General features: G+C 38.1%; 1 protein-coding gene across 2 annotated transcripts in view; it reads left to right on the top strand.

The window, feature by feature from the left end:
* Positions 1–16,125, top strand: part of Fer (FER tyrosine kinase) — a 315,759-nt gene that overhangs the window by 56,903 nt on the left and 242,731 nt on the right. For both annotated transcript variants that reach the window (XM_041631741.1, XM_041631742.1), the window contains 3 exons: positions 3,448–3,631; positions 5,079–5,216; positions 5,820–5,939. In XM_041631741.1, the coding sequence (XP_041487675.1) occupies positions 3,448–3,631; positions 5,079–5,216; positions 5,820–5,939 (442 nt within the window). The remainder of the gene's footprint in view (positions 1–3,447; positions 3,632–5,078; positions 5,217–5,819; positions 5,940–16,125) is intronic.

Here is a 16,125-nt window from a genome sequence, read left to right as displayed (position 1 = left end):
TTAATGCCTTCAAAGGCAGCTTATTTTTTAAGTTTTATTCATGACTGTCAGTAAGAAGTTGGTACCTAAGATTTTGACAATAGTGCTCCTGTTTAGGTTGTTGCTGATATAATACACCTAGACCAGAGAAAAGAAGCCGCTGTGAGATTAAGTTTGTTTTTATTTTGTATTATTAACACTTTGTGAGTGAGTGCTGTGTATTTATTGAGTCATTCTACACCAGATAGAATATCAGATGTGTAGTGTGCAGTTTAAAATCTGTGAAAATAAGGAAACAGATGGATGGTTTAAATGTCGCAGTGAAAATGTATGTGTGGAGATATGACTTCTGAAGTTAGGAAAAAATTAACCATGAATTAGAAATTCTAGAGTTAAAGTAAAAAAAAAAGTCCCACACAATAATTCAGAAATGGGGACAGTAAGTGTGGAATTAGTTGGGTTCACTCATCAGGACTTTTAAAGTACAAATAAGTGTCAGATTATACCACAATACTCAGATACTCTTAATCGGTAACTGTTGTGTTCTTATGAACATGTAGACTGTGGAAGGGATCTTTTGGCTTAAACTATTCTAGATAATTGTACATAGTCCTGTGAATTGTGTTGTCAGAATTAAATTGTTTAATTTCAAGTATCAAGCTAGCAAGCCAACATAAACATTGAAGTGGGCACAGGAAGAACAGCAGCCCTGTAACCTGTGCCACGGGTGCCAGTGCATTCCACGCTCACCCAGGCGGTAGTGCCGCTTAGCTTCTAGTCAAGACTGTCAGCTTCCTACAGGAGTTCACTCCTGTGCGTGGGAGGAACAAGTAGTCATTGTTTAGAGTAAGTTCCAGGGCAATTGATTGACCTAGGACTTTCAGTGAACTTTATTTCTGCAAGAAGGATGCTAATTCTAGTATTCATGGGTAGAAATACTGTATATATGCTATTCTCAGTTATTCTGTGAGAGAATAAATTCATTGGGATGTTAAAAATTATTTACAATTAAATTTGAAATGATTTGATTGCAAGTAATAAGATCATTCCAAGGACATACTCTTGAGTTAAAACTTCTTTAAGGATTTAGTATAACTGAGGTAAAATGTTCATTGGATTATGATAAACATTCTTCAAATCTAAATTTTAAATAGGATGGAATTAAAAAACAAACAAACAAAAAAAACCCAAAAACCAAAGAACAAAGGTAACCGGATAGGAATAAGAGTTCTTTTATATTAAGTTATAGTGTTGTTAATCTGTATGAGTACCATACTGATTCATGACATAAAATGTCTTATCTTATTGCAGTCAAATAATATAAAAATTCTATTTTTTTGCAGTTTAATTTTTATTAGAATTGAATTACTCTTTTCTGCCACCCCCAACTCAGAGAAATACAGCACTAGGGTTAACATTTTGTAAAATAATTTATGCAGTTATTGAAATTCTTCCGCATCAGATCTAGCTATTGGTGGGGCTGGACTTCCTTTGTAAAATAATTCTACTCATCTTTTTAAGAGAGGTCTGTAGTGGTTTTGGAATTTGGGCAATTGAGATTTGTGGGTCATAGAAGCATACTAGTCTAAAGGAAGGTTGGTTTCCTTTGTATTTTTAGTAGATATTTAGACATTTAATATATTCTTTGACTAATTGATACATGTGTATGAAGTGTCTTGAACACATCCACTCTCTTAACACATTCAGCTCTCCCGCAGCCCACCAACACATTTCCATCCTGTCTTTTCTGTTTTTCTTTTTCTTTGAGATCACAACCCATTGAGTATAGTGTGATGCCCACATACACTAATGCCCTTATACACATAGGTGTGGAATTAACCACTGGGGCGTGGGCAAGGTCTTAGTGCAACATGTTCAAGAAGTGACTTCTTCCCACAGTGGCCTTCAGCTGCCAAAGGGTCCTCACTGTGGGCGGGGCCTCAGGACTACCTCCCCAGACTGGATTTTTAACTTGTCTGGATTTTGTGCAGGAAGCCATAGCTGCTGTGGCTTCCTGTGTGGACAGCCTTGTTGTGATCGAAGGCAGCGTTTCACAGTGCTTCTGCCCATCCTTTGGCTCTTATGTTCTTCCATCTTATGTTCCTGTCCTCATAGTTAGAGGGGGTGCGAGAGATGCAAGGGATTGCACTTCTCACTGCATCCTCTTTTCCTGGGAATAGCGGTAGGAGCCGTGTCCAAGTCTCTGCAAAAACCTCACCCTTTGCTTTTTTCAATGGGACAGGAGAGATTCTCAAACAGGTGATAACAGCAGGTAATTACTGAGAACCTTAACAGCTTAGCAGCAAAGAAAAGCTTCTCTTAGTAAAAATTCTTGCTATGGGGCTGCAGAGAGGTCAGTAGTTAATAGAAGAGCACTTGCTGCTCTTCTGGAGGACCAGAGCTCTGCTCCCAGCGCCCACAGCATGTGGCTCCCCCACATTCAGGATCTGACGTCCTTCTCTGGCCTCCATGAGCACCCCCCAGACATGGCAGTCACACAGACACAGACACACACACAGACACACACACACACACACACACACCTTAAAAGACAATGTAAGGTCTCTTTCTAGGGTAGGATTTTATTTGAAGAATTTCCTTTGAAGAAGGGAAGAAATTAATAAATATTTTAAAAAATCTTTAATTTAAATTGATGTCATATTTACTCAATTTGTACCAAAAATCTGTGACTTGCTTAAAATTGTATTAATGGACATATTCATTTACTTATGTTGGCAATATATAAATATTTTAAATAATTTCTATAATAAAGAACCACAAAAGTTTCTGATTCATGACATTTATCAGTATTTTCCAGTTATCTCCCACATTATATGTCTCTGCTTAATTGCCAAGTTGTCTTACCTCTGAAGAGTCTGTCTTCATTTTCCTGAACTTGACTTTCTCTCTGCCTACCTCTTCCACATTGTTTATTCTTTCCAAGTCGTCTTCAGTTTACCATGCTCTTCATGAAGGACTCCTTCAAACCTGGATCCCTAACCTCCAACACTGAAGTGTCCAGTTGATAATATTCACCATGAGGGAGGCTGTATTGTTTGTTAGCTTTGTTTTCTCTACAAGCCTCCTCAGAGCATTCTTGTCTATAGATTATTAGACACAGCTTTCAGTTTTGACATCTGCATGTTTTCCTGTGTACATATTCTCATGTGACCTGATGTGCTGTGAGTGTACATGTTCTCATGTGTGCAGCTGTCCCCACGTGCTGTGAGTGCCTTTGAAAAGGAGGGTCGGATCTCTGTACTGGTGTGTGCTGACTTTGACTGAGCATGGGTTGCACAGGAACTCTGTGCCAAGTACTGACAAGCAGTCCTTGGCAGAGCAGCTCCCTTCACACGGTACATAGTCAGCACAGTTGGTTTTCTATTAAATGTGGGAAATAACAGCTTTCTGGATTGCACACAGTGAAGATAATGCTTATCTCTTTGCTGTCTTCAATGTTTTCCTCAGGGAAGGAGACAGAAAAGGCCAAGGAGCGCTATGACAAAGCCACGATGAAGCTCCACATGCTGCACAATCAGTATGTGCTGGCCCTGAAGGGCGCCCAGCTCCATCAGAGTCAGTACTATGACACCACACTTCCTCTGCTGCTGGACTCTGTGCAGAAGATGCAAGAAGAAATGATAAAGGCACTGTAAGATACATTTCCTGTTTATCATGAGTCCCTTCCAAATAAGAGTCAGCGTTTCTCCCACGCTTTAGAAACTTAATTATTATGCAGCCCCTGGACACCTCAGACCCATGTAACTTTGTTTTGAGTTTTACTTGTGTTCCTTTGCTTATACTCATGACCTGGCATGCCTGAAGGATAGACCTCAATATATTTTATTTGTCATTACTTTGCTGTTCCAGTTAGCTGTGTGTTTAAATGAAAAATGGTGTGTGCAGTGAATACCTGCTTGGGAATGTATATGTGGGCCAAGTTTCCTCCCTTTTAAGGACTCACTAGTGCACTGCAGTTAATAGGTCACATGCACATATGTCCTGTCCTGTATATAGGACCAGAAGATGATGACCCATATTTAATGGACGTTTCTTCCTTTATTTCCTGGTTGAGAATTTTGCAAACCTTTAGATTCAGTTTTCTTTCACTGAAAATATACGTGGGAATTTTTTTATGATTCAATTTAAATGTTTTTGTCCCTAACACTATTTTTTTATTAAAACGAAGCAGTTAGTTGGGTATGGTCATGCAGACCCTTAGTCCCAGCTGTCAGAGACGTTTGTCGGCACAGATCTCTGTGAGTTTTGAAGCCAGCCTGGTCTACATAGTGAGCTCAGCTCCTGTCTATCCAGGGATACACACACACACACACACACACACACACACACACACACACACACACCCTGTCTTAAAAAACAACCAACCAAAGAAACAAAATAAACTTAATTGAGGTAACATACAGGGGGAACTTATAAGTAATGATTTTGATTCATAAGTAATTATTTTAGAAAACAGACAAATCCTGTGTTTTGTTTATTTGGGTATATGCAGAATGGGTTTATTTGCCATACTTGCTTTGGTATAATAACCAGTATTTATAAAGCACAACCCTTAAAAGTAGGGATCTGGACTGTGTGACAGAATTCTTTTCCTTTCTCTTTAATTAGAACAAGCTAATAACCTTGATGAAACTTTTGCTGCAGATTGGAGGTCAGGAGAAGAGACAGAGGCCACCAAAGTTGAACTAAGATACATCTATTTGCTTATCTATCTTACTTATATATATCTGTACATCCCCAGGTCTAAGAGGGGAATGAGACATTTGAGGAGTGTCTTACAGAGAATCCAGTGTTTTATAAGAATATTGAAGAATAGAAAGTTATTAGTACTGGCTGTCCCTGCCTTTTGGACATATCAAATACATACTGGAATTGGTAATGGTGTGTTCACATTGTGGCACCGTTACATAGTCCCTTCATGTTCCATGTGTATGAAATAAGGTGGTGCACAAAACCACCACTCAGAAGACAACAATATTGTGTTTCCTATGTTTATCGTTCTTATGTTTATTGTTCTTTCTGGGTCTGTGTTTCTCTTGATGAAATATTAAAATGTATAATTTTATTTTTGCTTTCAGAAAAGGTATATTTGATGAATATAGCCAGATAACCAGTCTTGTTACAGAGGAAATAGTGAATGTTCATAAAGAGATTCAGATGTCCGTCGAACAGATAGACCCTAGCACAGAATATAATAATTTTATAGATGTCCACAGGTATGGTAGTTTCATTCTTTTAAGCTGTTTATGAAGATAACATTTTTCATGATTGAATATTTAATGAACTTAAGAAATAATATTATTAGAGCAGTTTATTTTATATGAATTTACTTTTATTTTTAAAAGACTTAAAGTTTTATTTTTTTTTACTTTTATTTTTAAAGTCTTAAAGTTGGTAACTAATTTATAAAATTATATTTAAGGCTTTGAATTGACATGCCATTACTTAAATCCATATTTAACTTATGAAATTGTATTTTCTTGACATTTACATAATAAATAACACTATGAGTTTATATGTATATTAATTTTTCTGAGGCATCAGTTACTTTCCCTTGCATGCAACTTGTTTTATACTTTAAAAAAATTGTTATGGGGATAAACTGACTTAATGTGTATATATATTCTACAAATGAAGCAATTAAGACTCAGGTTACATGACTAGATAATTAATGCCTAGGGTTTTCTCTAAGTTATACTATTTGGTTACTTTGTTAGCATAATTTAGAATAATATTAAATATTTTGCTTTTGGTATGCACTGAGATAGATTATGATTGTGTATTAATATTGATTAGACTTATTTGGCATACTTTACTAGAACAACAGCTGCTAAAGAACAAGAAATCGAATTTGATACTTCCTTATTAGAAGAAAATGAAAACCTCCAGGCAAATGAGATCATGTGGAATAATTTAACTGCAGACAGTTTGCAAGTGATGTGAGTACTTAGAAAATCTAACTGTGTAAGGTGGGTGTTACCACTGCCTTAGAGCTACTGTATCTCAGCAGCTTTAGTCCCCAGTGTTCGGGGATTAAAGCTTGAGCGTGCTCCCTCTTTGTTCTGGGCCTCACTGTCTTGAGTTTCTCACTGAACTGGAAGTTTGCTTGTCAGTCTCTGCTTGCTGGGCATCAGCATTGGACTTCCTTGTCTGTCTGTGCCTCTCAGTGCTGTGAATATAGGGTGTACCATCATGTGGGCTTCTCTGTGGGGGCACTTGGCGTGGAACATGGGTCTTTATGGATACCACACAGCACTCAGCCAGCTAAGCCCCAGATGACGTATTTTGGGAAACATTATTTTTCCTCATTGTTATCACTAATTTTAGTAGTTTTAAAAATCTGAATTTTATTGTGATGTTGCATTAATTTTCCACTGGTTGCCAGTATACTAGAATGATGCTTTATTCTTTTAAAATTTTATAAATACTTTTATTTTATTCTCAGTATTTAGTCTCAGAGCCATCTTGGCAATGTGGGCACTACATGTGAGAGGGTAGGAATCATCGCTATCACAACATTTAGACTGAAACGTTACTCTTGACTGAATTCTTTTTTTGTGAAGCAAGAGTATATTCAATTACAAATTATTAAATAAGCTTTTCTGCCATCTTGTTTTTGTGTAAATTTGTGAGAGTTTTGAGAAATCCTAATTTTTTTAGTACTCTTCAAATATTTAAGGCAATTTAAAATACTTTGTGAGTTGTGAAAACATGATTAAGACCCTATATTCTTAAATATTTAAGCTCTCTCATGATTGTGTTTGGAGATTAGAAAGAAGCATTTATTGCTAGGCATTATGTATATTTATCCTTGTGTTGGAATTAAAAGTAGTAGATATTCTTTTCTTGGCATGCTATATTATTTTACTTGTTAAAATTTCCCTCTAATGAGTCAGACAAAAGTCCTCATGGATATAATTAATGTATTATTCAGAAATACTGTACAGTGGTGCAGATAATATATTGGGGAGGATTATAGGATTAGTCCTTAGGATGGGAGCTGGAATATTTAAAGCTGTCCAAATAGAATTGAAGGAACTAACACATTCTGTTCCACCAGACACATGTTCATAATGAAGCCTTGATTATCATAGAGGACTGATTACTGTTGAAGGAGATGAATATGTGGGTGTCTTCTGCATCAGATGATGATGGAGTTAAGGGCTTGGTGTCTTCTATATCAGAATGATGAGGGAGTTGAGGGCATGGTGTCTCTGCATCAGAATGATGAGGGGGTTGAGGGCATGGTGTCCCTGCATCAGAATGATGAGGGGGTTGAGGGCATGGTGTCCCTGCATCAGAAAGGGAGTTGAGGGCATGGTGTCCCTGCATCAGAATGATGAGGGGGTTGAGGGCATGGTGTCTTCTACATCAGAATGATGAGGGAGTTGAAGGCATGGTGTCCCTGCATCAGAATGATGAGGGGGTTGAGGGCATGGTGTCCCTGCATCAGAATGATGAGGGAGTTGAGGGCATGGTGTCCCTGCATCAGAAAGGGAGTTGAAGGCATGGTGTCCCTGCATCAGAATGATGAGGGGGTTGAGGGCATGGTATCCCTGCATCAGAATGATGAGGGAGTTGAAGGCATGGTGTCCCTGCATCAGAATGATGAGGGGGTTGAGGGCATGGTGTCCCTGCATCAGATGATGAGGGAGTTGAAGGCATGGTGTCCCTGCATCAGAATGATGAGGGAGTTGAAGGCATGGTGTCCCTGCATCAGAATGATGAGGGAGTTGAAGGCATGGTGTCCCTGCATCAGAATGATGAGGGAGTTGAAGGCATGGTGTCCCCTACATTAGAGAGGTTTTCCTAACAGTGGGTTGGAGCTGTTCCACAGGATGTTTATGACCTCTACCTGTACCTCTAACTTGAACTGCCCATGGATGTTTCAGTATAAGTCATCTGTAAGTAGTAGTTCTTATCTGGACTGTATTTGTCCTCCGTGGGACATTTGTCAGCTGGGAACATTAGGTAGGGATGCTGCTGAGCATTCTGTCGTGTAAAGGGCAGCCTCTTAGGAAAAAGAATTTCTGACAACAGTTTCAGTAGTGTTGAGGTTGAGAACCCTGTTGTGAATGATAGTGAGCACAGGATTCTCTTACAACACAGAATGATTGGTAGAACATACGGGTATGACATCCCATTCCTTAATTCATGTGCCTCATGTTAAAGAAGTAGTATCCATTGCTCCTGAGTTTTTGTTATTGCTACCTTGCTCCCCAGTAACTATTCATCAATGTGTTTTATGGTATATTTAAAGTTACAAGATTAATACTCCCAAGAAGTTAGTACAAAATTGATCATTTATTTTAATGAACTGTAAATAGAATGAAAATATAGATACTGGAAAATAATGTGGTGATTTTAAAAATAGCTACCTACTAAGAGCTTGTGAGCAGAGATTTTGTGGCCAAATGATTTGTTTTATTGGCTTTCAGAGTACAATGAGAATAGAATTAGTTATCTCAACACATCACTATTTATTAATTCAATGATGAAACCTTGACCCCTCCACACCCAGTAAATTAAAGATAATAATTCTGTGATAATGTAGTAGATTAGTTGCTTATTTCTTAACTAGGTAAAACTTTATCCACATTTCACTGAACAGGATCTATTCAAGGTATGAATAGAAGATAGACAAACGTGTATGTGTGTTTGTGTCTTTATGTATGTGTATTTTGCAGTGCTAAGGTTCAAATCAAGGGCTTCGGTGTGTTAGGCAAGACGTCTACTACTATTCTAGTTTACTTTCTGTAGTTGTGACAGATACCCTGACTAAAAGCTGCTTTGAGGCAGGGAGGGCTTGTTTAGTGTAGGTTGTGATCGTCATTGAGGGAAGTCAAGGCAGGAACTTGAAGGCAGTCCTGCTTTACCATTCTACATAGTATTACCTCTGTCCATGGAGGTGAGAAGCAGTTGTTTGTAGGGAATTAAAGATCACAAGTTATTTCCAAACAATGTTGTACTGGCTGGTTTTATGTGTCAACCTGACACAAGCTAGAGTCATCAGAGAGGAAGGAGGCTCAGTTGAGGAAATGCCTCCATGAGACCCAGGTGTAAGACATTTTCTCAATTAGTGATCTATGGGAGAGAACCGAGCCCACTGTGGGTGGTGCCATTCCTGGGCTTGATCCCGGCTTTTATAAGAGAGCAGGCTAAGCAAGCCACGTGACAGCAAGCCAAGTGTACCACACCCCCATGGTTTTTGCATCAGCTCCTGCCTTTGGGGTCCTGCCCTGTTTGAGTTCTTGTCTTGAATTCCTTCAGTGATGAACAGCAATGTGGAAGTGTGACCTAAATGAACCCTTTCCTCCCCAACTTTCTTTTTGGTCATGGTGTTTCATCACAGCAATAGAAACTCTAACTAAGACAAATGTGAACATCTGATACAAGCCATCCAAAAAGTAATTGTGATTAATACCAGCGCCAAGGTTAAGGCTTTTATTTCTTTTGGTGGTATTTTCCAATCTTTAGCAAAGTCTCTTTAGTATGCTAATACCTATCAATTAGGACATATTAAAATTCTACAAGATTGTGTAAAGTGCTGAATCTTTTGATCTAAAGTAAGGCCTAATCCCTAGGCTTTGTGTTTTTCAGTAAATTTTAAAGAGAATTTAGGATCACAACATATTTAGCTTTTCTAATAGAATATAAACATAGTCCCCTCACTGAGTAATAGTAATATGTAGAGAGGTAATTCTTTTGGATCTTGTGGAACCCAGGTTAGCAATGTATTTATAGAACTTGAGAATCAGATCCATTTTGTTTTTGTAGAGCCTATGAACTAAGAGTAGGATTAATAGTTTAAAATGTTGAAAATATCAAAAACATTATTTTTGTGGTACATGAAAACTGTGTGAAGCTTGAGCATCAGAGTACACAAGTAAAGCTTTTTTTTTTTTTTTTTTTTGGTTTTTCGAGACAGGGTTTCTCTGTGGTTTTGGAGCCTGTCCTGGAACTAGCTCTTGTAGATCAGGCTTGTCTCGAACTCACAGAGATCCGCCTGCCTCTGCCTCCCGAGTGCTGGGATTAAAGGCGTGCGCCACCACCGCCCGGCTACACAAGTAAAGTTTTATTAGTGCACAACCATGTTCATTTATCTGCCATCTGTGGGTGATTTCACATCAACAGAATCAGGTAGTTGCATCGTGACAGCAAGTATATGTGGCCCACAGTATAAGTCACAGTGACACAGTTAGTGGCTGTGCACCATTTTGAGTGCCACACATCTTGATGTACTGCATACAGCATTTCATTTTTGTTACCAGTAGATGCCTATTGTGTCAAAAAAGAAGAGCAAATGGTTTTCAGATAATTGACCTTTCGGTACTGTTGATTATTTTGTTAATGACTGATCTCTAATTAGACATAGCTAAAATTTTGTCAGGCTGTATTCAAGGAATATTTTTGAAATTGGTGACTTGAAAGCTTTGGGAAAATGTCAAAGAATTAGAAGGCAGGTGTTAGGATAGCTTGAGGAAAACACACGGTTTAAAAGAAATAGTTGGATTTGTTGGCTTGGAAGTAGAGGAGGTTGAGCTGAGTTTGAAACATTCAACAGAAATGTCTGACTGCTTGGTTATTTAGGAACCATCTTTTATTCATCTTGAGAAAGGTTCGAAGATTTCAAGGATGACACCAATGAACATGACAGAGTAGACAGAGGAAAACCCACAAGGCCCCAACTCTACCAAAGATCTATAGGCAACTGAGGAAAAGCTGGGAACAGGAGGGGTGGTCTCTCCAGGGAAGGGCACACCCATTCGTTAGCCAGTGCTAAGTGGGTAGCTCTGAAAACATACATACAAATAACATATGTACCGAGCAGGGCATATTTAGGAATATAACACACACACACACACACACACACACACACACACACACTAAGCAAGCTCATGTTAAACAAGTACTCTGCTATCTAGCTATCTCCTAATCTAACTGGACAATATTTAAAGATTGACTAGTATGAAAAGATAAACACTTCTAAAATGCCTGTTGTGGATAACAGGATTTTAAAGCTTACATACAATTTTTTATTACATTAAATTTCCAATACTATTATTTTAATTATGACTTTAGATTATTTTTTCAAAAACTGAAAAGGGTTGAATTGGCTTAAGTATCATTTTTCTGATATCTCTTTAAAATGTAGTTGTAGCACCATAAGATTTTATGAAGGTTTTTTTATATCATGACACAAATATTTTTTATTTTATTTTTAAGACTATAATTACATTTCTCCCTTCCTTTTCATGAGCAAGGCTCTGGTTTCAAACCCCTCCATAGCTGGAAAAAATGCAATTAATACATATAGATGTTAAAATTTATAAAACCTTACAAGAGGATATACATGAAAATCAGATAGGAAGTCATCTGTGTTTTCTCTTCCCATTTCCCCTTACCCCCATTCCACCCCACCCCCAAGTTCCCAATTTTTGCCCGGCAATCTTGTCCACTTCCAATATCCAGGAGGCTGACTATATGTTTTTCTTTGGGTTCACCTTTTTATTTAGCATCTTTAGGATCACAAATTATAGGCTCAATGTCCTTTATTTATGGCTAGAAACCAATTATGAGTGAGTACATCCCATGTTCATTTTTTTGGGTCTAGGTTACCTCACTCAGGATAGTGTTTTCTATTTCCATCTATTTGCATGCAAAATTCAAGATGTCATTGTTTTTTTACCGCTGAATAGTACTCTAGTATGTATATATTCCACACTTTCTTCATCCATTCTTCCATTGAAGGGCATCTAGATTGTTTCCAGGTTCTGGCTATTACAAACAATGCTGCTATGAACATAGTTGAACAAATGCTCTTGTCGTATGATAGGGCATCTCTTGGGTATATTCCCAAGAGTGGTATTGCTGGGTCCTGGGGTAGGTTGATCCCGAATTTCCTGAGAAACCGCCACACTGATTTCCAAAGTGGTTGCACAAGTTTGAATTCTCACCAGCAATGGATGAGTGTACCCCTTCCTCCACAGCCTCTCCAGCAGAGGCTATCATTGGTGTTTTTTATTTTAGCCATTCTGACAGGTGTAAGATGGTATCTTAAAGTTGTTTTGATTTGCATTTCCCTGATCGCTAAGGAGGTTGAGCATGACCTTAAGTGTCTTTTGGCCATTTGAACTTCTTCTGTTGAGAATTCTCTGTTCAGTTCAGTGCCCCATTTTTTAATTGGGTTAATTAGCATTTTAAAGTTTAGTTTCTTGAGTTCTTTATATATTTTGGAGATCAGACCTTTGTCTGTTGTGGGGTTGGTGAAGATCTTCTCCCAGTCAGTGGGTTGCCTTTTTGTCTTAGTGACAGTGTCCTTTGCTTTACAGAAGCTTCTTAGTTTCAGGAGGTCCCATTTTGTGGTGCCTAGCTCCAAAAACCCAGATGTGAGTGTAGAACATGCAGTAACCACAGAAACCAGTGACGTATAAGCTCTTGGTTGGAGGATGGGGAGGGATAGCAGGATACAAGTGATAGAGAAGAAAGAAGCAGAATAATAAGGAGAGGACTCCAACTGGGAAGGAGTGAGGGACAAATAACACCAAGGATGAGGTTTTATAAAAGCCTCAAAGAATCGTAGTTTATATGTACCTAAAATTATACACAATATATAGAATGTATACACACGCGCACACACACGCATGCACATTAATCTTAAAAGAAGTTAACACAGTTGACAGTGATCTGTGCAAGAGCCACAGATTAACAAAAACACCACTCCCTATCTTCAGGAAGTTAAACCTTGCCTTCTTCTCCTCTCATAGGGCAGTTAGAAAATGATGGATGGAGCTTGCATTTCCATGTAACCAGGACCTGACAAAACCCCTCTACCTGTCAGAAAAAAACAAAACAAAATACCCCCTTTCTCATGGTTGGTCAGTGTAGCCCAAGTGACTTCTAAACCAATATAGATTATCAGTGTAATCGTGGGTGCTTCTTAAGGCGATTGCTGCTGAAGACAATGTATATTGAGGACACAGCGCTCAGGTAATTACTGCTGGATCTGACCTGGAAGTCTTTTCCTGTAGTCTAGCTTCCATGGTTCCAGAAACACAACTTAAACTACTTTGAACAGGAAGAAACTGGTCTCATCCAGATGCAGCATCTATGTTCCAGGACAATTACCTGCGTGACAAGAAATGCATAAAGGTGCAAAAGGGAGCAATCATACTTGGGTGGTAGTCAAAGCTATCCAGCGGGATTAAGTCCCACTCAGTAAGAGAAAAATCATGCCTAGTGCTAGAAACTTAGCTCACTTCCCAGAGATAGTGGGATCCTGGACCTGAGACAAGAATCTACTGTTGTCACTTTGCCAGACCAGCATGATTTCTTACTATATCCCAAATCTTATCCTTATAACCACAGATGAGAGTAGCTATCATCTTTCATCAAAGCCTGTCTTTACAGCAAATGGGGGTCATTCCAGAAAACCACAGCTGGACATATAGAATTCAACAGATGGTGGTGAGCACGGCGCCAACAGAGACATCCGCATCACAGCTACAGCATCCGTGGCAAAGGGAACATGGAAAGAAAGGGTGGAAAGCATCTTAGAGCAGGAACACCAGAATGTTTGTGCTGAAACAGTTTCTCCAAGAATGGCTGTATTGGATAAAGTCCCCACCTTTTGACATTGCTATTATTGGATTTGTTAATCTGTATATTTAATTCCACTAGTATGATTTTTTTTCCAAGATGAAATTTGGTATGGCAAACTTTGTGCATATGTTCAGTATTGTTATATTTTCCTGATTAATTGATCCCTTGATTAGAATGAAGGGATCTATTCTAATATCAACATGTAGCATAATGAAAATAGATTCATATCTAGCACCATGCATAAAATTCAAGTCCAAATGGATCAAAGACCTCAACATAAAGTCAACCACACTGAGTATCCTTTGGGATACTCCTTTTTTCAAGACAGAGTTTATCTCTTTTTTTTAATTGTTTATATTGAGCTATATATTTCTCTCCACACCCCTCCCTCCATTTCTCCTTCCCTTCTACTCTCTCCCATGGTCCCCATGCTCCCAATTTACTCAGGAGATCTTGTCTTTTTCTACTTTCAACTTCCCAAGTAGATTAATTAGATCCATGTATGTCTCTCATAGGGTCCTCATTGTTGTCTAGATTCTCTGGGATTGTGATTTTTAGGCTGGTTTTTCTTTGCTTTATGTCTAAAAGCCACTTATGAGTGAGTACATGTGATATTTGTCCTTCTGGGTCTGGGTTACCTCACTTAATATGGTGTTTTCTAGATCTACCCATTTGCCTTCAATTTTCAAGATGTCATTATTTTTTTCTGCTGTGTAGTACTCCATTGTGTAAATGTACCACATTTTCCTTATCCATTCTTCAGCCGAGGGGTATTTAGGTTGTTTCCAGGTTCTGGCTATGACAAACAATGCTTCTATGGACATAGTTGAGCACATGGTCAACAAGATAAAATGGCAGCCTACAGAATGGGAAAAGATCTTCACATTAGACAGAGGGCTGATCTCCAGAATATACAAAGAACTCAAGAAATTGGTCATCAAATGAACAAATAATCCAGTTAAAAATGGGGTACAGACATAAACAGAACTCTCAACAGAGGAATCTAAAATGGCTGAAAGATACTTAAGGAAATGTTCAGCATCCTTAGCCATCAGAATAATATAAATCAAAACAACTCTGAGATTCCATCTTACACCTATAAGAATGATCAAGATAAAAAACTGATGACAACTTATGCTCTAGAGGATGTGGGGTAAAGGGAACACTCCTGCATTGCTGGTGGGAGTGCAAACTCCTTTGGATATCAGTATGGCGATTTCTCAGAAAATTAGGAAACAGAAGACCCAGCAATACCACTTTTGGGCATATACCCAAAGGATACTCAGTGTGGTTGGCTTTATGTTGAGGTCTTTGATCCATTTGGACTTGAGTTTTATGCATGGTGCTAGATATGAATCTATTTTCATTGTGCTACATGTTGATAATCCAGTTATACCAGGGCCATTTGTTGAAGATGCTTTCTTTTTTCCATTTGATTTTTTTTTTTTTTTGCTTCTTTGTCAAAAATCAGGTGTTTGTAGGTGTGTGGATTGATATCTGGGTCTTCTATTCGGTCCCATTGGTCCTCCTGTCTGTTCTTATGCCAATATCAGGCTGTTTTCAGTACTGTAGCTCTGTAGTAGAGTGTGAAGTCAGGATTGTGATGCCTCCAGAAGTTCTTTTATTGTATAGGACTGTTTTGGCTACCCTGGATTTTTTTGCTTTTCCATATGAAGTTGAGTACTGTTCTTTCTAGGTCTGTGAAGAATTTTGCTGGGCATTGCATTGAATCTGTAGATTGCTTTTGGTAAGATTGCCATTCTTATTATGTTAATTCTACCTACCCAAGAGCATGGGAGATATTTCCACTTTCTGGTGTCTTCAGTTTCCTTCTTCAAAGATTTAAAGTTCTTGTCATACAAGTTTTCCACTTGTTTGGTTACAGTTACTCTGAGATATTTTATGCTTATTTGCAGCTATTGTAAAGGATGGTGATGTTTCTCTGATTTCTTTCTCAGCCTATTTATCATCTGTTTCCAATTTTGTGGAGTACAGGTTTTGAAATATGACCTAATGATTTTCTGGATTTCCTCTGTGTCTGTTGTTATGTACCCCTTTTCATTTCTGACTTTGTTAATTTGAATATTCTGTCTCTGCCTTTTGATTAGTTTGTATAAAGTTTTGTTTATTGGGCTGCTTTTCTTGAAGAACCAAATCTTTGTCTCATTAATTCTTTGTATTGTTTTCTTTGTTTCTATTTTGTTGATTTCAGCTCTCAATTTGATTATTGCCTGCAATCTAGTTCTCCTGGGTGAGTTTACTTCTTTTTGTAGTAGAGTTTTCAGGTGTTCTGTTAACTCATTAGTATGGGAGTTCTTTATGTAGGCATTTAGTGCTTGACCTTTCTTCTTAATACTGCTTTTATTGTGTCCCATAAATTTGGGTATGTTGTGTGGTCATTTTCATTGAATTTTAGAAAGTCTTTAATTTCTTCCTTGACCCATTGATGATTCAGGTGAGCATTGTTTAATTTCCATGTGTTCGCGGGCTTTCTGGAATTAGTGTTGCTGTTAAATTCTAATT

Source organism: Microtus oregoni, unplaced genomic scaffold, assembly GCF_018167655.1.
Source record: "Microtus oregoni isolate MIOR12 unplaced genomic scaffold, Mior012 000038F_ref0000394, whole genome shotgun sequence".
Classification (NCBI taxonomy): domain Eukaryota; kingdom Metazoa; phylum Chordata; class Mammalia; order Rodentia; family Cricetidae; genus Microtus; species Microtus oregoni.
Note: the sequence above shows the minus strand (reverse complement) of the source record. Positions and strands in the feature narration are given on the sequence as shown.